At 45.4% G+C, this 27,307-nt stretch overlaps 1 protein-coding gene across 3 annotated transcripts in view; it reads right to left on the reverse strand.

Moving 5' to 3' along the window:
• Positions 1 to 1,114: 1,114 nt before the first annotated feature.
• ARID1B (AT-rich interaction domain 1B) overlaps positions 1,115 to 27,307 on the reverse strand; it is a 408,409-nt gene continuing 382,216 nt past the window's right edge. For all 3 annotated transcript variants that reach the window (XM_065889253.1, XM_065889251.1, XM_065889252.1), the window contains 8 exons: positions 24,008 to 24,212; positions 18,594 to 18,732; positions 18,163 to 18,335; positions 12,293 to 12,443; positions 9,508 to 9,604; positions 7,324 to 8,107; positions 5,348 to 5,478; positions 1,115 to 2,851 (listed from right to left, as the gene is read on the reverse strand). In XM_065889253.1, coding sequence (XP_065745325.1) covers positions 1,115 to 2,851; positions 5,348 to 5,478; positions 7,324 to 8,107; positions 9,508 to 9,604; positions 12,293 to 12,443; positions 18,163 to 18,335; positions 18,594 to 18,732; positions 24,008 to 24,212 — 3,417 coding nt within the window. The remainder of the gene's footprint in view (positions 2,852 to 5,347; positions 5,479 to 7,323; positions 8,108 to 9,507; positions 9,605 to 12,292; positions 12,444 to 18,162; positions 18,336 to 18,593; positions 18,733 to 24,007; positions 24,213 to 27,307) is intronic.

Here is a 27,307-nt window from a genome sequence, read left to right on the forward strand (position 1 = left end):
AAGCAAATTGTGATCAGCTGCTCTCCCGAAATAGAGCATGACTTTATACATACAGAAACTTGTACATTACCCTCTTTTTTTTGTTTTTTTTGTTTGTTTTTTGTATTTTTTCTTTTTTTTTTTTGGAGATATGGCCCTAATGAAAAAATATATAAAATAAAAATAAAAAATTATTTAAATCTACCATCACTTCGTAGTTACCACATCATGAAAAAGAAACTAAAAACTCTGTACTAAAAAAAAAAAAAAAAAAAAAAAAAAAAAGAAAAGAAAAAGAAAAGAAAAAATGAGGGTATGTTTAATGTACAACTTCTATATACATCACAGCCCATAGGCAGTAAAAAAAATATTTAAAAAATGATTAAAGGAATTGTGAAGAACTGTCATGTGGAAGGTCAAACAACAGACAGCAGACATGACGGTAGTGGTGAGGAAGCAATTTCTGTCAGGTATGTGTTTTCAATCTTAACTTAAAGAAACATTGTTTTTGCTCCTAGCCTAACGTAACCATTTTCCTGTGGAGAAACCAGTATCATTTCATACTTTGACTGCTGACTGACACACCTCCGTGAGCCCCTATACCTACATCTCTAGAAGTTTCTCTTGCACAGAGCTTTGGGCGATGGGATGCAGTTTTTATTTTTTCATTATTTGAAGAATAACACAGCTAGGAAATTGATAATTTTTCACCTTTTTGCCTCAGTGTGGTGAAATTTTTCCCATCTTAGCATCTTTTACCCTAACTTTTTTCTTTAAAGTCAATTCGCTTCCCAAAAAATGCAGTAAGACATGGAAAAGCACATTAAAAAGAAAACCGGTGAAAAACAAAAAGTGACCTTTGAATGCACTAGACAGCAACTTTGGTTAAAAAAAAAAACACAACAAAATAAAAATAAAACCCAAAAGGATGTACTTATACACACAGATGGCAAATATTAATTTCATAACTGTTCGAATTAATTATCTCTTTAATTCCCAATTGGTAAATAGTGGATGGGGCAGAGGAGCAAAGATTTTCTTTCCATCTTCCTACACTGGAGAAACAAGAACAGAAAACAGCCAGTTATACGGGAGCCTCTAGTCTTCACTCACACATGCTGCCTTCTCACTGATGTCATAACTGCCCAATCTGAAACAGTACATCACAGATGACAGACGCAACCAGAGAGTTCAGGACGGCTGATATCGAGATATCCAGCAATCGACCCTCGTGCAGAAGGAACTCTGAGCGGTTCTCGTCCACTCTGGCCATGGCCAGCAGAGCCTTGGCCGCCCTGCACATCATGTCCACGCTAGGGGGCTCTAGAGGCGGGGGCTGCATGTGCATGAGGTTATGCTGGCTCTGCTGATACTGGGCCATCGTGACCCCATCCTCTAGGAAGCTTATCAAGTTCCCGATGCTTCCTTTCTGCACAGCTATTGCCCTTGCAGCCAGCGCGTCCCCTTGGGCAAGGTTCGATAAAAGCGCCATGGACATTTCTCGACAGACTGGGTTTTTGCGATCCCCAACGTACCTAACTAACGTGGCATAGAATTTCTCCTGACGACTAAATGGAGGCGTAGCCAAGATCAGGTCCACATTGTTGTCCTGGATGCTGAGTTTACAGAGCGTCTCCAGCACAAGTCTCTGAGGCGACAGGACAGAGTTGGGTCCCACAGTGGGAAAGGGGTCTTGTGCCTCTGCTGACGGGCACACCATCCAGTGCAGCAAGCCATCCAATATTGGCAAGCAGATGCTTTCCGTGTAAGCAGACAAGTCTAGCTGCCCAGAAATGTTGGCCAAGGTGACCAACGTGTTATCCCTTAAGACCTCGAGGCAGTCCCACCACCACTCATCTTTGCTGCAGGCCACCCCTTTGTCCTCGTCTTCCTCCTTCTCATAGGTCTGCGGCGCTCGTTTTCTCTCGGGATGCTCGTGGTGAAGAAGAATCAGCTTCCCCAGGATCAGCACCAAGCCTGGATGTTTGGACATTTCAGCGTCATTCCCAGGCACAAAAGACAAGCTCCGGACAATATTCGACACGCAGATGCAGCGCTTAGCCAGCGAGTCCTGCCAGTGCGCGACGGTGCAGAGCGGAGCCTCGTCCCGGCTCCTCGGCTCGTCCTCCAGCAGCTTGATATTGCGGTGACTTTTGGCTTGATGGATTCCAAAGGGAAACTTACTGCTTTCGGTTTGGGTACCAGGGTTTGCGTCTTCAGGAAGAGCCCCTGGCCGAGCAGACAGGACGTCATCAATGGTTGCAATGATGCTCTTCTCTTGCTGCTCTTCAGGATCCCCTTTGCCTTCTTGCTCTTTCTTTCTACCTGTGGCGCTTAAAGGGGGAGGTGGACGCCTGCGAGGAGGAATTTCCATCTTGCTCTCAAAGTGAGTCTGGATGTGCTCGGTGGTGTCCCCACCACCGAGCTGCCAGTGCAGAAGTCCACTGCTGAACTCCTGAACACGACCCAGCTTGTCAGACCGGTCGACGACAAACAGGTTGTTCTTTTTGACTATCTTTATTGGCAGCTTGTCGAACTTACTGGCTTGCCTGGGCTTCTCCTTTGGATCCGCGGTGGCATCGGGGGAGGCCAAGGCCGTGCTGCTCCTGTCCTCAGTCTCTGCCTTCCCACCGTCTTCCTCCTCGTCTTCCTCCTCGTCTTCCTCCTCATCCTCCTCCTCATCCATACATTCGGCATCTTCTTCCTCTTTCCCAGAATCGTCGGCCAAGGACTGGCTGTCATCTCTCTTTACCACACTGTGATCAAGTGCTTTTTGGCTGGGGTCTCCCACTTCATATTCCATAAGAATCCCGAAAATGTCAATCAGGCATTTCCTAAAGTACTCTACTAAAAGTTCGAGAAATCCGGACAACTAGAGAGACGAGAAAGAGAAGAGGTACCACGTCATAACCTCAGGCGCGACTGAGTGGGTGAAAATCCTGAGAGCTAGCAATGCATTTGCTATGATTATTTTCATGTTTTGATTCCTATTTGGCTAGGCCAGGAAAGAGAAACCATATGTCAGCTAGAACTACCTTCCTGAATTTTTCATTATTGATCAAACCAACATTTACCACCTTTCTTATTTGCTGTTTACCCTCTTACAGTATCAACATGAAAACTTACTTGTTATTTTCACATTTCTGATATTGTCAGTGAGGGAGTGCTCTGCTGTTCTGTACCTTTGTTTCTGATTTAGACACAATGCAATCATGACTAGAAGAGTGGGAACGTGGATTTTCTAGACTCATTTACCCAAACTGAGTCTGTCTTCTTGTTTATCTAAAACTTTGCTTGCCTGGATTTTTATGGTTATTATTCTAGGATTTTATGGCTATTTTTGTCTTAGGTGCCATAGGTTATTCTAGTTTACATTCTCCATATATTTGGGGGAGAAGATAATTTCAGCAATGTAGTAGCTCATAAACACAAATCAATTTAGTCCCTGATAAATGAATGAGAATGTTTCACAGAATGCACTTTTGTATTTTAGCTATTCACAACTCCAGCTGAAAGACAAAAGCCACTATGAGAACCATCTTTGTTTCCTTTAAGCAAATGTTTATATCAAGAAAACCAACATACTCCATGGTTAGCAACTGGCCTGATCCCCTCCCTCAACCCCATGCTGCTGCATTTAGGAATGATAAAGGGTAAGTAAGTGAACAAGGATTTCTTAATGACAGATGTTATGGAAATCAACCATAATTTCATATCCTGCTGTAAGTTTCCTGAAAGTGGGTTTGAAACAATTATTAAGAAGTAAGAGGAGGGCTTCCCTGATGGCGCAGTGGTTAAGAGTCCACCTGCCGATGCAGGGGACACGGGTTCGTGCCCCGGTCCGGGAAGATCCCACATGCCGCGGAGCGCCTGGGCCAGTGAGCCATGGCCGCTGAGCCTGCGCGTCCGGAGCCTGTGCTCCGTCCGCAACGGGAGAGGCCGCAACAGTGAGAGGCCCGCGTACCGCAAAAAAAAAAAAAAAAGTAAGAGGAAACCCAAGGACCAACCAGACAGTACTTGCCTTTAGGGGATGAAGGCACAATTTTTCAGGTGGAGGTTTGGATGTTGCCCCCCTCCCACCCCGCCCCCAACTTAAAGCTTAGTTTCTTCCCAGGGCAAGGGAAGAGGGAAAATTGCTGACACAATTCTGGTTATGAAAAAGTGTGCTCAAGAGCAGTTAGTTCACCCAGCGTAAGGATGAAAAGTTATTCCTCTAGCAAAGGTAGTATATATTAATACTTATTTTCTGTTAAAATGGATTTCATGCCATGTTTATAACCTTATTAATATACTTGCTATCAGCTGAAGAATTGCCTTTCAGGGCTCTAATGAGGACTTAAATGAGAGAAGAAAGAGGAAGTGGAAGATTCTGGTCCTAGTTCAGGAGAAGCAATGCAATTAGATGTTTTGGCTTTTTTCGGCAAAAGCAGAGTTGTTCATACACAGAAGGGAAAATAACCTTTTCTGATTTTTGTTTCTAAATATTTCTTAAAAAGTCTGTAGTCCCGCTGACTCTTGGGCCTTTTTCCTAATCCTCTGCTCCCTTGCTCTCTCCTAGCTATTATGCTGGAAGCTACTTGAAGACTAGAACAGAACAAAGGAGGGTTTTTTTTTTTTTTTTTTTTTAAAGTAGTAGGCTTGTAAATGACTGCTTCAAAATAGCCTTGAGGGAGGCAGAGAAGGGAGGGAATGGACCAAGAAACAAGTTTGGCCATGACCTCATTACTATTGCAGCAGAATGATGGGCACAAGGGGGTTTCTTAAACTGTTTTCTCGACTTCTCTGTAATATTGGTTTGGCCAAAAAGTTCGTTCGGGTTTCCATAACAGACAAAACCCAAACGAACTTTCTGGCCAACCCGATACTATACATTTTCTGTAATATAAAAATTCTTTTTAAATTTTACATTTCTTTTTAATAAAAGAAAGATGTTAGGTCCCCCTGGAAAATAGGGTAATGTCTCACTGCTATCTACTGTATGGTAATGTCTCATCCAACACTGACTACAGCCATAACTTTATGTTACATTTGGATTGATTCCCATTGGCCTGCTAATATTCGTTCTAAACAACAATTTAATTTTACCACTATTGTCTATTCCATATACATACACACATGTGCACACAAGGTCACTATTTTCTTATGAGAAATATAGGTATGTGTGTATTTATACTGAAGACTGAAATAAATCATTATTCCAGACAAAATTCTCAGACAGCTACACATTGATTGATGTTGGTTCATAACAGCTGCAATGATAAAAAAATGTTAGCTGGTGAGTGCTAATTACCTGAGGCATTAGCTTAAGAATTATGCAGTACTTCACTTTATTCTAATCTGGTCCTCAGTTGGATTGGTGCTGGCTTACCTGGGAGAGATTGAAAGTAGCGACAGTGCTGTCATCATATAGAAGAATATTAATAGTGTCCAAAGCCCAAGTACTTTCAGCCAGAAGACCTGACTTCAGGGACATCATCACACGCCAGGCCTCAGGAGTAACTAAAAACGGGGGAAAAAAGCAAGGATATGATTAATACTAATCTACGCATGAAAGAATAGAAAATAACAAAAGAATAAGAAAAGGAAGCAGAGTGTTAAGTTAAACACTGTTTTTAGACAAATGTTCTGAGGGACAGTTAAACGTGGCCATTTCAGATTCTCAGGTGGAGGTGACAGCCGCACTAAGAAACTTCTGTGGTTGAAGAGCTTTTTGCTTCGCAGGTTAAACAGAGGTGGGAGTGAGTAAGCATGAATGAGCCTTTCTGTACGTCTTCTTTTGCTCCGTTCACAAATGTCTCAAGGTGGCGTCTTCCGAAGGCTGGTGAATACGCAGAATATAAGCAGAATTTAATTCCCAAGCAGCCCCTTCTCAGATACAAAGCCTTCACTCTCCCGTGCTGTCTTCTGTCTGAGCTCCTGCGCACACAACGTGCTGCTACGTATTAGCACTTCGACGGTTCAGGTTTTTCAGGAGGTTGGCTTGAGCCGGAGCGATAAAGAGGAAAAGATCTGTAAGATCTGTCAAAAGATGGGGCTGGGAGGAGAGGCCCATCATGTGCCTGAAATTTCAAGGGAAGCCACATCTCAGGAGACCGGCGGCAGCACGTGGTCCCAGCAGTCGGAACCCCCACAGCAGCAGCCAGCCCAGACGCCACCAGCAAGCTTCTGTGTGGGGTCGTGGGTTTCCACCTTTATTTTAATTCCATCTAGTTTTCAAATTTTCTAACATAGGCACATAATACTTTTGCAGTAGAAAGGGCAAGCTTTCATTTTAAAATAAGGAACATAAGTTTCCCTAGGTTGGTATAACATGGGCTAAGAAATTTTTTTAAAATTTAAATATATATATTTATTTAAACATCTATACACACACACATAAACACACAAACACATGCGTATATTTCTACATATATATTTCCATACGTAACATGGTGCTCAGGGTCTATCTCTCTCTCGTCTCCAGTACCCTTTCTATGTAGAACTCCTTACTCCCCACCCCCCATATACATCCTTAATGTCCAGTGATTGAAAACATCCTTAATGGCTTTAATTTTCTAATCACTGCAAATGATTTCAAGCCAAGTGATTCTGAGATTTTTGGAAAAAAATTTTTATACAACTGAACCCTATTATTTCCTTTGCTGTGTTAAAAAGTACTTCAAAAATAATGCAGAAAAACTCTGGGTACTCCCAGATACTCCGAATCTCTATTTAGTATTCAGAACGCTCCGAATAGGATGAATAAGTGACATCAGCGTTCAACGGAAAGAGTTCCTCGGCCGCTATCAGCAGTGCTGCACGGGTTACAACAATTCTATGTATCACGTCACGTGAAGTTCCATACTGCACATCATGCATCTATCTACATAGCACCGTCAGTTTTCTGTTTAGCTCCTGGGGAAACTCACTGCATGTTGTTGCCAAAATTACAGAGTGACCCGCCGTCAAGTCTTCTCAGGCCGCCCTAGTGTTTCATCAGCCTGGCAGCTGTTCTATTAGGCACACATGGCAGAGACTAAGTGTTAGGTTAAGATCAAATCTTTAAGCCCAAAACACAGTCCACAGTCACTGAGGAATCCCTGGTCTCTCACATGGAGCTCTGCCCTCTCACACAAATGACACTCACACGTAAAAATGCCATTTTAACTCTCGCTCTTCTCTGGCACTACTGCTTAACTCATATGAGCGGCTTCCAACTGTAGCTCCTGCACAAAAACACGTCCTGATGGTTTGCAGTCACAGAAGGGCATCCCTTTGAGATTAAGCAACTACATCCAACCTAAAGTTAAAGTTCTAGATCACAACAGGAATTCATTTCAGGAGCAGAGCCTTGGGAGTACTCACCAATATCTTTTGAGGTAATCTTCCGCCTTTGTTTCAAGACGGGCTGTGATGCTTCCACAGAGCCAGGAGGAAAGGTAATCTCCCTTCTGACTGGGGGCGGCTGGGGGGCCGGCCCCGTGACCTGGGCCGTGGGGACGGTGGGCATGACCTTCTGCATCTTCATGGAGGGGAGGAAGGGAGACTTGCTGGGAGACATGCGGCTCTCCAGGGAGCGCTGGAAGGAGGCGGGGCTGGGCGCCCTGGAGATATGATTTGGCAGCGACGGTGGCGTCTGGTAGGATGACTGAGGCGGGCGCGTGATGGGCTGCATGGAGGCTGAAGAGGACATGTAAGGCTGACGCTGGCTGACGTGAGAAGGCCACTGGCTCTCGTGGTTTATCCTTTGATCAGGTACCATCATGTCGTCCGTGCGGTTCATGCCTGGGTAAGGAGGTGTCTGTGCAGGGCCGCCGGGGCCTTGCCTGCTCTGGTAGGGATAAGGCATATCGTTGCGTGTCGCCCACATACTCTGCTGAGGCCCTTCGCTGGAAGACGACTGCATTGGGCCGCCCATCATCTGAGGTGGGATCCCGTGAGCCTGTATCTGCCCCGGGCCTTGCATCCTCTCTCTGGTGTAGGGGTACGGGTACTGTCCCTGGATGGGCCTCCTGTCGGGTCCGGAGTAGGAACTTCCGTACTGGTTATACATCTCTTGCTGCTGGTTGCCGTACTGCATGTTGTACATGTCTCCCTCGTGGCGTTTGGCTGGAGGCCCATACATGCCATCCATATGGCGCTTGTAATTCTGAAAATTCACACAAAGACAAATCATACTGATGTGCTTTTACAGGTATAATCACACACTTAAATTATGCAAAACAGTTATTACCTGGTGGAATGTTCATTTCAAAATGAATATGGGAAGCTCCCACAACATCTACAGACTAACAATTTACGCACTAGATTCAGTATTGCATAAACCATGTCACGTACTCTGAAGGAGCTTCCGCGGTTTGTTTTCATGTGCTTCAAATTTTCTGCGGGGGGGTGGGGGGGGAAGCCTTCTCGCCTGGTTATTTTCCAGGGCTGCAATTTGGGGAGTGTATGGTTTTGGTGACCCCCACAGAGGCAGTGCTGAACAGGGGCTTGGGGATGCACTAGGGTGACTTCCGTAGGTAGAGAGAGACCTCATCGGAAGGGACTGAGCCCTTTGAGGGCCAGCCCGAAGGGGTCCTGGGTTAAACAGATTCCTTGGGCCTAACTTTACAGAAAAACTTCCACACAGAACCTGGCTCTTCACACTGGACCTGTGCCCCCTGACACCTGACATTCCATGGCCCCGTCCCGACTTCCAGCTTGTCTGGGTCACATTCTCCACGAAAGCCTCTGAGGACGGGCTGGTGCAGCCCTGCTCCTAACTCTCCTCCCCAGGGATGCTGGGGGTTCCAGCACTTGATCAGGGTGGGAAGCTCCTGATGAGAGGGAGGGAGGGAGATGCTCATATGTTAATTAGCGTTCTTTCACTTTACTTGAAAACTGTTTAAGATCGGTTGGTTTGATAATACAATTCACTGTAGAAACATGCTCCAATAAAATTAAATAAATGTTTAAGATCCCTTCTATTTTACAAGAGGTCTTAGACCTGAAAAGTTGTTTAGAAACAGTAAATTCCTGCGTCTGAAAAGCCATAGCATGTTGTGCAATCCTCTGCATTGGTCGTGATAACTGCAAGGTTACCTCACACACTTCACCACCATCTCTGAGCTGCAGCGCTGTGTAAACAGCATGAACCTAACACCTATCCTATAAAGTGAAAATATGCGGTCATTAATATCTTACTCTTAAAAACAAATCAACTTTCACTATTAGTATGTAATATTTTAAGTTGTTTTCCCTACATATCCTCTTTAAAACATATCGACAAATTTCTGTGCTAAAATGAACACACATATGTCTAAACCATACTTGAACTTGGGCTTATTATTTACAAGGATGAAATGTCCTTAACTTCCTACGACATGTTATATTTTCAAGAGCTATTTCTAATTTGTTGATTTCAAAATCTTAGGAATATTTTTTAGCAAAAACAAACATAACCTGATTGTTATATGTCATTTTTGTTATACTTCCTAAAACTGTCCAGAAGTAGTACGAGTTTGAATTTTAAACAGAAAGCACAGAGATGCGTGCCGCTTGCCAACTCACCGTCTGCTGTGGATACAGGCCCGGCTGGTGTCCTCCATATGCTGGCTGTCCTGAGGGAGGGCCTTGGCCTGGGTACTGTTGCCCGTAAGGTTCATGCCTAGAATGAGGCATTCAAAGAGAACTTTACTTACCATGGACCTCAGGCCAAGGGAGGAAGGAAGAGTCCATTTCTGGAAACCCCACTGCACCCTCCCGACAGGCGCTGGGAGCTGCAGCAGCAGTTCAGCTCCCAGCAGAAGGGGTGGCAGCACCCACTCTGGGGACGCTGCCAATCCCTGGCCGGTGGGTGGGAGGAGCCCCGCTGGACGGCGCCACCCTCCGCCTCTGAAGAGAGGCCCCGCCCATCCACTGAGGGACGGGGAGGGCATGGCACAGGCTGATGTGAGGTATTAACGAGGGCAAGAAAGAACAGGAGGGGCTTGCATGGTGGCGCAGTGGTTGAGAGTCCGCCTGCCAATGCAGGGGACACGGGTTCGAGCCCTGGTCTGGGAGGATCCCACATGCCACGGAGCAACTAGGCCCGTGAGCCACAGCCGCTGAGCCTGCGCATCTGGAGCCTGTGCTCCGCAACAATAGAGGCCGCGACAGTGAGAGGCCCGCGCACCGCGATGAAGAGTGGCTCCTGCTCGACGCAACTAGAGAAAGCCCTCGCACAGAAACGAAGACCCAACACAGCCATAAATAAATAAATAAATAAATCTAAAAAAAAAAAACAAAACAGGAGAACCAAAGAATCAAAGCAGTATTTCTAGGAGTACCAGAACATTGGCATATAATGGTGGAAAATGTTTATATGCCTTACTTTCTCATCATGAATATAAAATGTGCAAGTTTTTAAAGGGATACTTCAAAATCAATCCAAATGATACTAAGTATAGACAAAACTACTCAAAATTTCAAAGTCCTATGACCCTAAAAGGCTACAAAAAAGAATAAGAGGGATGATTTAAGTACTTCTATTAAATCTTAAAATGGGACTGAGTAATAATTTCATATTGAGAAATTATAAATACCATAAAAACAGCGTGCTTAGAAGAGCAATGAATCGAAAACTTAAAAACTAAGCTGGTGTAGTTAGTATAATGAATCTTGTAAGAAAGAGAATACTTGGACTGAACATACTCCTGAACCGGTCAAGGAGTGAGAATAAGAAGGAAAATAAACGAACTTTTACAATATCACATGTAAAACAGATACATGGGAAGTTTTTGCTAATGACATGGATATCTAGAAGGTGGCTTACAGTTAGGAGGAAAAAAATATAATTGACATGGATAAAATTTCAGCTGAACAAGTAACACTTTTCAGAAGAGAAAACTCAATGAGGTAAATCCTAATGTGGTAGAGCCAAAATGACTATTAAACCTAGGCCATGCACTATTCCAGAAAGCATTCTAGAAGAAACAGAAAAGCATATTTGCTTGGGTTCCTTTAAGAATATATGTCCCAGGATGACTGTTCTCCGTTTAATCCCATCAGCCTACCCCTCATCCCCTACCCTCACCAAAAGCTTTTCCTGGACCCTCAAAAACAAGCCAAACCTTAGTAAAACCCTGATCCAGTACACTAGACATCACACAATGGTAACTGACTAAGGCAGATTTCACAAATAAACCTTCACTAGGAGGTCAGAATAAGAAGTCGAGATTCCTGAGTCACTATTAGAAAGTACCACATGGCTCTGAGCATGTGAGGCTGTGTAACTCAAGAACCAGGCTCATAGAGAATGCTAGAAAGAAACCTTATTTGGTAAAACAGTGATTTTTCAAACCTTTTTTCCTTTGTGTTAAACCAGGGACACCTCACTACCTAACCTACAGCATGTGTACTGAGGAAAGGGGAGCAGTGTGGACGGAGGCCTCGCCACATGGGATTCCAAGGAAACGATGGAAACCATTGCCTGTCCTGAGAACTGCCCGCGCAGCGACAGTTAGAAAAGGAGCCTTCTACTGCACCTCCGCTGGTTTTCTTTCAAAATGTTAAATTGAAGCCTTTGTTTCTGAGCACTTCTCCGTTAGGGAGGTAACGAACATGCCAACCAAGGGAAGGGGCTTCCGTGGTTAAGGACCAAGGAGCCTTCTTCACACAAAGAAGTCCACCCTAAGCCACTATTTTAGGAGGCAGCTTCCTCTCAGAGACATTTCAATGACTTTCCTTCTATCTTATTAAAATAATCTGGGCCAGTAGTGCAACCTTACTTGCCATTTTAATATCAAGATGCTGTCCTGAAAAAAATAAAAAATAAAAAAGCTACCCTGGCTTTTCTCAGAGATGTTTATTAAGGAACAAAGTATTCCCTCCCTGTTCAAAATGTTCACAGCGGAAACAACTGAAAAAACAACACCTGGAAGACCTTACCAAGAACCACTGCCACTGAGCCTGCTGGCAGCCCACTGTGGCACCACTGCCCGGACCTCGGCCTCCGGGAGACAGGCTGGCGCTGAGGTCACAGGAGGAGCCAGGTGTGGAGGCTCGAGGCGGCGGTCTCGGTGTGGTGACAGCCCTGGCTCTTGCATCCTGAGAGAGGAGATTCTTGCCCTGGCTGGCCCAGCCCCAGCATGTTTCTAATTTGTGCTTTTGGGCACTCGCTAATAAAAATACAGCTGTACTTGGTGGCCTGGGGACAAGGTCCTTCTCCCCAGTCCTGTTACAGTCGTCGACTGAAGGCAGCCATCTGACGCGCGCAATCCTTTGAAACTCCATCGGCTGCCCGGGCTCAGAAGTGTGTGTGTGAGGAGGGCCGTTTCTAGCGAGTCACCTCATCTTCATCTTAGGAAACACTCACCTTCGATCGTAACTGGCTCCATAGGGGAACTGCTGCCGCTGCCCCATGCCCAGACTGGACATCGCTCCAGATGGACTCTGGTTATACATGTCCTGCATGCTGCTGGCGGGCATCTGTCCTTGCGTCATAAACGGCTCACTACTTCCAGGCACTGCAATATTTTCAGTAACAGACGAAAAATTAAGCACTTTCAAAAGCCAAAGGGCCCAAACATCCCTTTCTAGTCATTGCTATTATCTGTACTATGACAGACAACAATACCGATGAAAGAGCATAAGGTCTGGAGTCAAGATGGGCCCTGTTGGGGCAGGATTCTAAGATGGACCCTGAGGTCCCCCTTCCCCACCCCCGTACACACCTTGTATGAGTCTCTCCCTCTGAGTGTGGGTAGAACCTACGAATGTGATAGGATGTCACTCCCAGGATTATGCTACATCACAGGGCAAAAGGGATTTCACAGATGTAATTAAAGTCACTAATCAGCTGGCTGAGCTAACCAAAAGGGAGAGCACCTACGTGGGTCCTTTAAATCAGCATCTAGAGGTGAGAGACGAGCAAGTCAGAGACACTCTCCCCCGCTGGCCTGAGAGGCCCATGTGTTAGGAACGACGGAAGCCTCCAGGAGCAGAGAAGGCCCCAGATGACCGTCAATAAGAAAACAGGACCTCAGTCCGACAACTGCGAGGAAACAAATTCCACCAACAACCTGGACAAGCTCAGAAGAAACGGAGTCCCGGCTGACAGCTTGATTTCTGCTGTGAGCTGAGAACCCATAGAAACTGCGAGGGCATACGTGTATGTTGTTTTAAGCCACAAGTTTGTGTTATGCAGTAATACAGGAAGCAAACACAGGCCCAGATCCATACTTATTTGGGTAAGCTGCAGAACTTCTAAGTTTAATTCCTTGTCTATAAAATGTGGCTGGGAATATCATCTCATGGAATGATTGTAAGGAAGAGATGAAATATATAGAGAGAGTTACTTCCCTTCCCTTTTAGGAAAAAAAAAAAAAAAAAAGTGAAAACCTTAACATAACCACCCATGCGCTGACTCACTCTAAAATCAGGATGAAGAAAATCACCAGGGAGCTAAGAACAGCTCAAGGAGGGATGAAACACAACTATTTCTAACAAGGGGTAGAGTGTCAATTAGGTCAAATATGCAAACTAGCATTAGCTCAGAGCCTGAAGGAAATTGAATTGGGTCAGGCCCAGAAACTAGCCTGTAGGCAAATTAAACATTTTAATGCGAATCTTAATTGATATACAGTACTACCACCACCTGAAGGTTACTTTTATGTTCCATGGGATAAAAGCCGATTAAAATTTTGTGAGCTGATAAAATTTGTTTGGCTGGTAGAGAGGTGCAAATAATGAAGCCTGACACTGGTAGAATGTGTTTTGCTTTGTAAGGTGCTTTCACATACTTTATATCTTACAAGATCTTAAATCAACCTGCAGTAGAACCAGTTTTGAGGTTACTTTCCATTTTACAGATGTAAAAACAGACAGACAGAAATAAGGGAGATAACTAAAGCTAAATAACTTAATTCCCTAACATAAAGAGTTCTTAAAAATTAATAAGAAAAAAGACAATCAAATTAAAAAATGGGTGAACACGTCGATGGACATTCACAGGAAAAGACAAATAAATGGCCGCTCAATATATGAAAAGATGTATGATCTCATTTATAATTGAGGAAATCCAAGTTAAAACAACTGTGAGGCTTTCCCCCTCTCCCAATCTGATTGGCAAATATTCAAACCACTGACAATAATCGTGCTTAGTATGGGAGGACCCACATGCTCACGTTAAGAGTATTAAATTGGTATAACTCGCCAATACCTGCTATGAGAGGGTGTATTTTGGTGGCCCCCCCCAAAGCAGCACGCCTCTGGGCGTTCCGTTCATAGCTTGTGAAGCCCCACCCACTAGGAGGCGGGGCACCGGCAAATGCGATGCATCAGAGACCTGGGAGCGGCTGCAAGTGACGCTGCGCTCTTGGAGTGCTCCTTCTGGAACCCGTCTACCATGTCACGAGGCGCCCAAGGAGCTCCACGGAGAGGCCCCGTGGAAAGGCCCCACGGAGCAGGCCCCCGCCAACAGCTCCAGGAGCTCCCAGCAGAGCCTCCAGGTGACACAGCCATTCAAATGACACCCCAGCTCAGCAGAGCTCTCCGTCAGGCTTCAGTGGACAGCGGCCCCTCAGAGCCCCAGCTGAGCACGTGTGGAGCCCAGGGCCACCCCGCCCATCACAGGCTGTGAGACAGAATCAAGTGTTGTTGCTAAAGCTACTAAGTTTGGGGATAGTTTGTTACCATAGTAGAAGATACTCAGTACATGAAAAAAGAATTCTTATCCTTTGATGCGGTTATTCTCCTTCTAGGAATCTATTTCACAGAAACACTCTTACAAGTGTGAAAAAACAGCCGTACTTCAATAATCACTGCATCATTATTTATAATAGCAAAATATTATGAAACAAACCATCCACTGCTAGAGCATTAAAAAGAATAAGTAGGACCGTATGCGTAGATGCTAATATATATTCAACATACGCTGTTTGGGCTTCCCTGGTGGCGCAGTGGTTAAGAATCTGCCTGTCAAGGCAGGGGATACGGGTTCGAGCCCTGGTCGGGGAAGATCCCACATGCCGCGGAGCGACTAAGCCCGTGCGCCACGACTACTGAGCCTGTGCTCCAGAGCCCACGAGCCACAACTACTGAGCCCACGAGCCACAACTACTGAGCCCGCGAGCCACAACTACTGAAGCCCACGCACCTACAGCCCATGCTCTGCAACAAAAGAAGCCACCGCAGGGGCTTCCCTGGTGGCGCAGTGGTTGAGAGTCCGCCTGCCGATGCAGGGGACATGGGTTCGTGCCCCGGTCTGGGAGGATCCCACATGCCGCGGAGCGGCTGGGCCCGTGAGCCATGGCCGCTGAGCCTGCGCGTCCGGAGCCTGTCCTCCGCAACGGGAGAGGCCGCGACAGTGAGAGGCCCGCGTAACGCATAAAGAAAAAAAAAAAAAAAAAAAAAAAAGAAGCCACCGCAGTGAGAAGCTCGCGCACCACAACGAAGAGCAGCCCCCGCTGGCCTCTCTCCGCAACTAGAGAAAGCCCGCATGCAGCAACGAAGACCCGACGCAGCCAAATAAAAATAAAAATAAAAACACGGTTAAGTTAAACAATATATAAATATTCACTTGCTGTTCACTTACAAGCAGTTAATCAATCAATCCCTCAATCAGTGATGAATTAAGTGAGTAGGTGGGGAAGGCAGGCAAGTGGACAGGCGGGGCCGAGGCTACTCAGGGCTGCTGAGTCTTAGACCGGGCTCTTTCATCTACTCCACCACCACACTACAGGTCGGCAGCAGGAGCGACAATACCGACACCAACGACAGGAAGCGTGATAGCCACTGATGTTGGTCATTCAACAAAAAATCAGAGCGCCACCAAGCCCGCCGCCACGGTACGGTGAACCGAGGAATGGAAAACTTTATTATACAGGGGGTAGGGCTGTAAGAAAATATGTTTCCTGTGGGTTTTCTGCTTATCTGCTTTAATTTGATACTAAATATACCAGTACCGTAAGGTAGCAGGTGAGCTGAAATAGACTGGGGAAATGCGAGGCAGAGCTTCCCGCTGAACCACCGTACCACTCACACAGTTGATGAAGACACATTGTAGAGCTACCTAGTATCTAGCCAGGTAATCCAGTCACCCCCCACTCCCATGTTTATTTTCATTATAAAACAATTAGCGGCGTACGGAAACAAAAGAAATAGAACTCTTGCTGTCTGACATAGCATATGGGTAGGATACTGGAATACTTCACAATAACTTTTGAAACCAGATTCCAAAACTTAACTATTTTTTCTATGTTATTGTCATATTTTCAGAGTCTAAAAATGTTATACATCCACCAACAGCACTAACAACATGTTCCTTCTAGTGTCTCATACCACTAAGGAAGACAGCTAACGCCAACACTCACAAAGCTTTCGAATTTCTGAGCTTATGGATTTACTGCATGTTCTGCAAAATCTTTACTTGGAATAAGCAGCTCGTAAACCTTTTGAAAGGAAAAATTATAGATTATCTCGCTCTGTATAACAGATATCTGAAATACATATGAAATACAATCTCATTTGTTAATTAAATGGTAATATGCCCAACATCTAAAAATTTGAGATTATTCATTTTTATTTTGCATTGCTCTGTAATACCTGTGAAAGCCAAGGCTTCGGGCTTTATGTTTCTCTCTACTCAAGACAGTATCAAGAAATTCATGTACCCCAAACATCTAAATACAGCAAAAGTACTATTATTTAAGGGATCCCAGAATAAGTACTTCCATAAAAATATTATTCACCATTTTTCTGTACGCTTTTAAAAATATTCATATCGTGCCTCAATTTCACAGGACTCAACTGCATCTGGAAGAGTGCCAACAACACTTGGCACGTGGATGCCACTGGAGGAGCTAAAACGGGCTTAGATGGCTACAGTCTCGGGCCTACGGGAGTGCTGGGGGCTGATACCCACGAAGGAGAAACCCACCCTGGGTGTTTGCTAATGTCAGTGAGAACTCTCGGTGACCTCGTCCATCCTACAGCTGTCGATACCACTTCTCTGCTTAGTTCTCCAAGATGATACCTAATTCCAACGCTCTGCCCAGCTCCAGACATACACTCCACAACTTATCGCCCTGACTTATCCACAAGTCAACTCGGGATTTCCTTCTCTAGCTTGTTCATTTTCCAGATGTCCACACCACAGGTAGTAACAGCCAACCTGATTTCCCTCTCTTTCCCAACTGCCCACACTCAGGTGGTAACATCTTCACCCTCTCAGTCACCATCACTTGGTTCTTCTCCCCACGTTCAGTCCATCAGCACATCCTGTTGTTTCTACCCCCCAACATATATACCGGGTGGTTCCACTTCTCAAGCTCCCTGCTGGGGTCTGACTCCAACCCATCACCTCTCCCTGGATTATGACAGTGGTCTCCCCATCTCCACCCTCACCTCTCTCCAATATGCTGTCCATAAATATCCAGTTATTTACTTATTTATTTTTAACAAAAAACCCAGTCACCTCACTTCCTGCATAAAACCCCAAACTCATCAACATGCCTAGGAAGGCACAAAGCCTCTGCCCCGTTGGCCTCGACGTGCTCAGCTTGCCCCCTGCTCTCTGTGCCCCAGGAGCCTTGCACCTCCTCAAACACACCAGCCCCGCTCCTGCCTCGGCCTCCCCAACTCCTGGCTCCTCCCCGACTCACTCCCGCTCCCCAGGTCTCAGCAGATAACTGACAGCTCCTCTGAGCCCTCTCCTCCCCGCCACCCTCCTTAGGAGATGCCCCTCCTTCCATGACCTGCACCCAACGTCATTGCTCTTTGTGTCCTTTCTTGCCTGTTTGTTTCCTTCCTTCCATCAACCACCATCCTTAATCATATATATGTAGTTTAACTTACTTTTTGTTTCTTGTTTGTAGACCGTCTGGCTTACCAGCATTCTACCTGGCACTCAGCCCCATGCCCAGGTCATGCCATGACGACCATGACATTTCCAATTCCAGGCTGCGCTGGGAGCACGTCTGCTTACAGTACATACCAGTCACTCTTCTAAGGGCTGTGTTTATGTGCATTAACTCAACTAATCCTTGTGGCCCATTATTATCCCCATTTCTAGATGAGGAAACAGATGTACAGAGATGCTAAGTACTGTGCCCAAGGCCAGAAATTTAGTAGGCTGGGGAGCTGGGACTCAAATACGTCTCGAATGGATCAGTGAATCAGTCATGGGATGGCAGACAGAAGAACACCCTCTGGACCCACTCTGCACAGAGGCCCCTCGGCATTTACCTTTTCTCATTCCTCCAAAGGGGTCCTTGTTGGGCTCGTAGGGCATCCTGCCCATCACTTCTGGCACGCTCATGCCCTGCTGGTATGGGGCGCTCGGAGTCATGGAGTTGCGTTTTGGGAAAGATGAATCACTCGCGTCTGAGAATGGGTCGTGCACACTGACTGTACTGCTTCTGATAAGACGAGAGACACGAAAGCTTAACGACAGAGCATTAGTCACCTCCAAACACTTACTGAGAAAATAAGCCAACCTTGAAATCTGTACCTGCAAAAACCATCCAAAGTAAATCATAGGAATAAAACTAGTGGTAGTTAACATTTACAAAACTCACTAGAGAACACCATTGCCTCTCTCTATAAAAACTTTGCTCCAGAAAAATGAAAATAGACAAATCTGATTTTGTATGGCCCACCGAGATGTTTCAACATACCTTGCACCTTGCATTGGGGTAATCTGTCCATGAGGGGTGGAGGCCGGAGTAGGTGGCTTCAGGTCACCTGGAACCTCTGCCATGGAATTACTGCCAGTTGACTGGGGAGTCTGTGGACCTTGCAAGGATCCTGAGTTAGCTGATAGTAGTAGTACCAAGAGAAAATGGGGGAAAATCTAGAGGTTATCAAGTAAGCTCATCCTTGATAGTTATTGAAAAAAAAAAAAGGAAAGAAAATAAGACATCACCTTATGTAGAGGTAGTAACAATATCCACTGCTGGTAACAATGTAGCAAAATTAACTGCTCTTACATGGTTTACAGCGAAAATTAGTAAAAGCTTTTTTTTGGTAAACTATTTGGCAACACACTTCAGATGTGAGCCATAAAATATATTTATACTTTTTGACTGGGTAATTGCTTTATCCCAAGAAAATGATCTAATATAAAGAAGGCTTTCGGCAGAAAAATGTTTATTTCAGTGTTGTTTATAATGGAGATAATCTGAATATCTGAGAATAAGGAAAAATGGGATGAAAAGTTTGGTATATCAATTTGATGGACTATTAGAAAAATTATCTGGGTCTTAGGCAATGAGAAGTGTTTACGTTGTAAAGCAATGATACAAATTAATACAGAGCTTTATATCGTTTCAACGCCTTCTCAATGTCTGGATATGTCTATGCTGTCATTAACAGTCATCTTTAGAGCTATGAAATCATATTTGTTATTTACAGAACACAAGTCGTATTGGTTTGGAGTTCTTTAACGTCAGTATCAGAGTTACAAGACTTGGCTTTAACTATAATTACATTATAATAACAGAGCTCAGAACTGAGCAGATCTTTTAAAAACTTAAGTGGGATTCTTGCAAATAATTAACCCCACCTGAAAACATAGTATTTTAAGGGCTCTTGCTTTATCATTGATCACAGTCTTTAGCATGTTAGACGTTCAACAGATACTGGTTTCACTTATTAATTAAACAACTACTGATTGAATGAATAAAGCGCTTGCTATATTGTAGGCTGTTTTCTACAGCTGGATGCAGCGCCAAAGACGGAAAAAGACAAGAGTTCCTGCCCCCATACAGTTTACATCGACTACTTTCAGAACGGTAACCCTAACAAACAGAATTAATGGCTGCTTGTAAACAATAATATTGCGTATATTACTATCCATAGCTCCTCTCCTATGAAGTTCCAAAGGCTCACCACAGCTACCACCACCCACGCTTTAGAGGAAACGGAGTTGAACAAATCACTGGAGACTACGGAGTGTGCTACAAAGGCGTAAGAAACAGCAATGAGCCTGTTGCTTCTCCTCAGAAAGCCTCAGCTGAGCCCAGACTTGGCTAGCGAGGCCAGGTCTGCCCGGTCCTGGGTCCTGGCCGTGTCGAGAATGAACACTGACGACTACGCTAGCCAACGGGGAGCTTGTTCCGTAATATCTCCCCTGGGTGCCCAGGGCTGGAGTGACTCAGGGACGTTCTCACAGGTGCCAGGAAGACTAACTTCAAAAGTAGGTATGTTCTTAGGTATAGATACCTTAAAATAAAAACTTACCAACTCATGCTTACAAACCAAATTTTGGTAAAACCCTGGAAATGCATATTTAAAAAGGAGATATAATAAAAGAAAAAAGTAGAGTCTTTTACAAACGTATAAGGATAATCCTACACATATGACTGCACCGTAGAGCTGGCAGGAGGAATAACTGGTTTCTTAAATCAAGAAGCAGATTGTACAGCAGTCTGTACATCTTCCGTGGAACATGGCTCACAAGGCTGTGATCTCAGAATGACCCTTATTTACAAGTATTCACATTTACAGCTAATAAGGAAAAAAAAAAACAGGAAAAATTCTCCCCTCTTGCCAGTGTGTTTTCCTTTCCTTTTAGGAAAGAAAAAAAAAAAAAGAAAAAAAAAAGAAGGCAGCCAGGAGGCTGGCTCTCCAGGATATCCCTACCTTGTGCCAGAAGTTACAGATGTATACTCGAGAGTAAACAATGCAAAGGTTACTGAAGGTTAAGTGCATCCACACACTTGAGACTGTACAGCCAGACTCCTAGCTGGGAAGATAATTTACACAGCATGAACCCGGTGCCCCAGCTCTGGCTGGGGTTACGGGAAGTAGGGTGGGGAGAAGAGCAATAGCTGATATGTCCCAGGTCTAGAGCGACCAGAGGTCACCCAGAGGGCACCTCTGTTTATAACCCGAGCCCCTTTCTCATTTATCTTCCCACTGAGGATTCCCTAGTTGGATCCATGACAATCCATGACAAGTTCTGTGACATCACCCGTCAGCTAATAATAGAAATGCAGTCAGCCACCTGCCAGCAAAGATGGATGGGTTTTGGGTTACAGACTTACTAACTGAAAGTGGAGCTTCCTGCCACCTCCCCGCACTCCTCCCAGGCGGGTCCCCTCCCCGCCCCTCCCCGACTCTAGCTTACAAGCGGGCCCAGGCCACCTGGGGAGGCGATTCCTGTGACTGTTCATTAGATCTCCACAAACTTTTACAGTCTGTTATAACAAGAGCCCCGCCGGCACCTCAGAGATGCAACCACACCCCCAGTCCTTGCTCAGGCTGCATTCAGCAGCCTTCCTTTGGCTGACTTACTCTAGTCCCCAGAAGACACAACCTGGATCTCTGGCATGAGAGACCACACAGCCACTCAACAATGAAGATCCTGGCGCAGCCCCCAGGGCTAAGGGGTGACACCTCTCAGGGGCTGACAGGATTGAATTTCAGATCAGTATCAGCTGCATCAAATCAAAACTAGAATACAGAGGGATGACTTAGAATGCTAAGTCATTAGCATTTAGGATTTAAGTTGGTTCAGAATGACCATTTGAAGAAAACCGTCTAGAAGGTTTCTTAGGAATCTTTTAGTTGTTTGCCTGGATGTACTGGTAAGAAATAAACTACAGTTATGATCTTATGGGAAAAACCGACTTCAAAGAACACAAACGTTGGTTGAAAATTAGTTAAAAAAATTTTGTAGTATATGAGGCCCTGACATGGCAAATACCTGGGAATAATTTGTTTCCCTTCTCTGACAATAAAAATGTTTCAGAGGCATTTTCCTTAATGATAGATCTGGAATCAAAGAGGCCACGGTGCACAGATGCCGGAGGAGATGCCCGGTCTTTGGCTGAGAGGCTGATGTGACTCACTGCCCTACTGCCCAGTCCGTGTGCCCGTCCCTCTTGCTGAGCGGTGTGCAGAACACGTGAGCCAAGCAGACTGGCCCCGTGCACCCTGCACGATGCCTTCCAGGCCTTGCACTGGCTGAATGGCTAAACTCAGGAAGCTTTCCTCCCCTGCCTCCTGTTTCACAGGACTTGGGCTCCATCTGGACCACGAAGAAGAACGTATTCTCAGAAGTACATCTGCAATCCAAGCTCCTTTGTGCAGTTAAAGCGATAATGTTGCCATAAAAACGGTAGTTTAAAAAAAAAGGGGGGGGGGAAGGAAAGAGCTGACTGTTCAGAGAACAGGCCCTGTACTTTCTGAACCATCTATACCTCAGCAGGATTTCTTGTACCGAAGCTGATCACACTGGGAGAGCTATTCTCCATACAGAAGTGCAGACCATTCAGTGACACGAGTTCTTTCCTGGCAGATAAAATATACTTTTAGATCTGTGCAGACATTGCCACTTTGGTCCCTACACCCCACCGGGTTTTTATTTTGGAAAAATAGTTTCAGAGCTGTTCCTAGGCAGCCTGTTAATGTTGTGAGATTTTCGAAATTAGATTTCACAGTTTTTAAAGTACACCATAACTGGCAAAGGCTGTGCATCTTTAAGGGTGGGGTTAGAGAGGAGGACTTCTCTATTTGTATTTAGAACCAACAGATCTATATCTAGGTATGCTCAGTACAAGGGCACCTTGGGCCTAAAAAGTATTTATTTGACATCTCTAAGTGGCCTTAGATATTGGCATCGCCATCCAGATATCAGCTAGAGGGAATAATTAAAGGAGAAACAACTCCTTTCTTTGGCTCACAGATACCACGTCCTGTGTGTAAACAGTTTACCTATTACAGTGCTCCTTTAAACACAGGTGCAGTAGGTGCCTCTGCCTCTCTAATGCTAGAGCCGGATGTCTGAGATCAAGGCCCGGTTCTTCCACTCACTAGCAATAATGGGCCAGTCTGCTTAGACTATTTATTTATCGAATTTTTGAATTTTATTTTTTTATACAGCAAGTTCTTATTAGTCATCTATTTCATACAAATGAGTGTATTATCAGTCTGTTTAGATTTTATGTGCCTCAGTTTCCTCGGGGATTTTAGAACAGTACCTTTATCACAGGGCTAACGTGCAGATTAAATGATAAAGCACTTAGGAGAGCGTCCGGCACACTGTCGGCGCTCAAGAAGTACTGGCAATGAGCTATGATCACTTGACTGCAGAGCAGCCTCTGCTGGGGGAAGCGGCAGGTACCGTCAGCCCCATCTTGTGTGCAGGACAGTGTGACTAAGTGTGGACCACCCCAGGGCTTGGACACGGCCAGGAACAGACAACAGAATGATCAAATTTAACTTGAGTGAGGTCACCACCCAGAACGAAGGATGAGGCAAGTTTCTTCCCATCTCTAATATCGTATTTATCAGAATATAATGATTCAGTAATATCAGATTTGAAACACTAACAGGCAGAACAAAAGCTAGCGGGAGAGCTGGAAGAACGGCAGGGTCTCCAACAGCCGAGTGAAGAGATAGGAGAGAAGGCAGGTATCATCAATATGATTCTGCTTATGAGAATTTAAGTGAATCACCATTATTCCTAAGCGGTATTTTAAGATTCCTGACCTTGGGGTCAAAGTTAACTGGACTACTCTTTCTCAGAAATAGGGCCATATAGACCTTTATCATGACAGTTTGCTGAATTCCCTACAAGCAGAAACTTGCTTGGCAGGGAACATTAAAAACTAAGTCCAAATTCCATTTTGTCAACGTACAAATCGGAGTGTCTCTGACAGAGGCAGAGCTGGTAGAAGCTGACTGTTAAATCTGCAGAGCGGCGTTTCCAGTATCAGCACAGGTTACTGGGGAGACTTATTTTGACGGTTAGATGGAATATTTTAAAATAATTGTATAAGGAATAAAGGTATAAAACTCAGAATTCCAAAGTCTACTTTGACTGAAAAAGGTAAAGCAAAAGAACCGTGTCTTCAAAGTGCTGACCAGAAATGACGATACGCCAAATTTTATTCTTTCTCCCCTTAAGCACTGCCAACGGGGTCTAATTAAATAGACAAGGCAGAAGAGAACACCCCTGGCTCTCTAAGATCCCAGTTTGCTCTGCTTGCTTTACTCTGAGCGGCCTTCTTAGAGCCTGGGAGGGGCTCCACGGGGGCGGGGTCCCCGGCTCGCCCGCCGCTACAGCTGCAGCACCACCACTTACCAGGAGAGGGCGGCTGGAGCTTGGGCTGCTTCTTGGTGTCTCCCGTGCTGAAGACTTCCGGCGGGGGCTCCTCCCCTCGCTCAGTCTTGCACTCAAAGGCAAACAGGTACTGAATATACTGCTTTTTCAGGGAGCTCGCTGCACTGCTTGAAGTGCCAACATTTAGGTTGGTTGCCAGCTCACGCCACTTCTTGTTTTTATTAACCTGGCAAAAAAAAAAAAAAAGGCAGGATCATTGGTTTGCAGCAAAGTGGCTTGTTTAAAGCCAGGAGACAAAAGAAAAGCACTTAATGTCCTATTTTACTTTTTTTGTTCTTCACTTGCCTCTTTTAACTAATGCCCGTTATTCCCACTCAGTAGTGCATAGACAGCATTTACAGTTATAAAACCATTAAGGAACCTGCTGATAGCTACATAAAAAGCATTGCTCGTGGAGATTCTTCTGCCTGGTGCATCTTCTAATGCCTCACACTCTTCCAGAGCTGGTGCTGTCCGGGCCCAGCAATTTATCTCTGAGCAAATGTACACTCTCACTCACACTCATCCCCATACCGCCTCTTATCTTTAAAAAAAAAAAAAAAAAAAAAAAAGAAGGGTGTCTAAAAAACTAACATAAGAAGCAATAACAGAACTATTTTGCAAGTTAAGTGTTTGAGCCTTAATATGAAAAACAATATCTTCTTCCAACAGCCGCAAGCTTCCGGAAAGATGAGCCTATAATTTTGGTCCGCGCCCAGCCTCTCACGAGGCTTTCTTGTGGTGTTGGGTGAATAAGGCCCCAACCAAATGACCCCAACTTAAAAGCCCGGCCGAAGCCATCAGCCCTGTCTGAGCTGTGGAGGCACCAGGTCGCTGACATGGTAGCACCTGTGGGCTTGGGAAGGGGTGCACAGGACTACCCAGGGTTCCCAGTCACACTTCGGATGGAGGGAACACAGCTGCAAAAAGAGAAGAGAAAAAAGGAAGGAAATCCTCAAATGTTACAAAAGGATTTGAGGAATTGCTTTAACCTTTTGATTCCCACATGGGAACACAGTTACATGACACTGAAACACGAAGGACACGTGAAGGCCTGCAAATACTTGGGGAATATTTTGCCTTTAGACGTTTCCTTAAGTAGCATAGGTTAAGGGGACAGTGAGTTTTAATGAAATGTTCAATTTTTGGATTCAAACTTTCTCACAAAGCTCTTTATGTCCATTTACTTGGTACTAAATGGTGCATGGTAAACCACGGAATACTCCTGGGAATGCTTAATGCCATTTTTGTTACTTAACACCAGGCTGCAACAAGCAGGCTTGCAATTGCTTCCCAAACAGTAAGCAGAGCGCTGCCTGATATACCCTGAATGAGCTGATCTACCTGTGGCTGCAGCACCTATTCCAACCACACCTGATGGCCACCAGGTAGAGCGCGAGACAGGGTGTGAGCAACAATGCTGCCAAGGAGCTCATCACCACCGTGAATCACTGCTACGTTCAAGCAGCTTCATTAGCTAAGCCCGCAGAGTCCTGCTCACAGACCCAACATGGGAATACACACTACTGACAGAGTGAGGTGTCCAGACAATCCCTACGCTGCTGCGATGGGTGACACCCGATTGTTTAGCGTCCTGGGGATTCTAAAAAAATCTGTCAGGGGGTCTAGGTGTAAAGAAAGAATGGTCAGGGGAGTCTATGCCCATAGGAGAAATGTCAGGGGTGTCTAGAGAGGAAAGGTTGGGGGGGTCTATGCTCAGAGGGGAAAGGTCAGGGGTGTCCAGGTACAGAGGGGAAAGGTCAGAGGGTTTAAGCGCAAGAGAGAGGTGTGTATCCTGACCTCTCCCTTCGCTGACCACCACTCACACCTGGTCTGCATCCTATGATTTACCATCTGATCAGGCAGTCTGGAGTCAAGCTCTGATTGCTTCAGTTGTAGGCCTCAGGTCTCGGGTGGGAGGAGGCACCTCAGGGAGGGCTGAGAACAAAGGCCTCTCCTGCATCCCCAAGAGCTGTGTGGCACCGAGACCAGGGTGGGCCCTCGGTGATACCTGTGGATTACATGACCTGCCTTTGGATAGCGAGGCCCCGCACCACCTGAGGCCCGAGCAGCTACTTTCATTGACCTGGGTGGGAGCCCAGGTATTGACAGGTTTTAAATTCTCCCAGGTGATGCTAATGAACAGCGAGGTCTGAGAACTACGGGCAGAAATAAGGGCTTGCGTTTTGCAACCAGACAGACCTGGCCTCACCACCTAGCCTGAGAATCCCTGGGCCACAACACTGTACAGTCGGCCTTCCGTGTCCCTGGGTGATGCATTTGTGAATTCAGCCAACTTCAGATTCAAAGTATCAAAAAAAAAAAAAATTCCAGAAAGTTCCAAAAATCAAAACTTGCATTTGTACCAGCAAATATTTAGGCAGCATTACATTTTATTGGATATTGTAAGTAATCTAGAGATGATTTAAAGTATACGGGAGGTTGTGTGTAGGTTATATAAATAAGGGACTCGAGCGCTGAGGATTTTGGTATTCGTCGGGGTCCTGGAACCAATCCCCCATGGATCCCAAGGGACAACTGTACTTCATCTTGTTACATCTCTTCTTCAGGGCTGATGACCTTGCATTTCACGGGTATTGAGAAAAAAAGTGACAAGAAAAAGCACAGTGCCCAGGACGCAGTGGGCACTCACCCCTTAGGACACTTGCCCCCATTCTACTTCGGGACATGGATACACAAACCAGACCCAATGCTAAAAACTGGGCTGAGACTGGTGAGGAAAGTGTGGCCTCTAGGGTACAAAACTGAAAGGGGAATTGCAGGGGAGGCATCTGCAGAACCCCAAAACGAGTGCCTCCTGGAGTTCCGCGCTCCGGGCGCCACTTCTGCCCATGCCAGTCCCAGCCCTGTGAGAAAGGGGCAGCACCGCTCTTCTTGTCGCCCAGTGATAGTGGACGTGGTCTTAGAAGGATGACTTAGTTTTCTTGCTAAATTGCTCTGGATAGAGGGAAACAGTGAATTTTTGATTTATATCTAACCTAGACAACTTAGTCATTTGCAAAACATTTTTATTTACTATGAAATTCTGACAGATTCAGTAGAATTCTGGAGTTGTCAGGGACCCGAAAGCAAAATCTAGCCCAAATGTCTCATCTTACAGATGAGGACTGAGATCCATATAAATGACTGAGGTCACTCTGCAAGTATGCAGCGGATCCAGGTCCCTGGCCCCGGCACTCTCCCCCTGCAGCACACGAACACGGATCCCAGTAAAGGTGACCTTCCCAGGGGCTTGGCTTTTTCTTTGCGAGAAAAAAATTC

This window comes from Phocoena phocoena, chromosome 12 (genome assembly GCF_963924675.1).
Source record: "Phocoena phocoena chromosome 12, mPhoPho1.1, whole genome shotgun sequence".
NCBI lineage: Eukaryota > Metazoa > Chordata > Mammalia > Artiodactyla > Phocoenidae > Phocoena > Phocoena phocoena.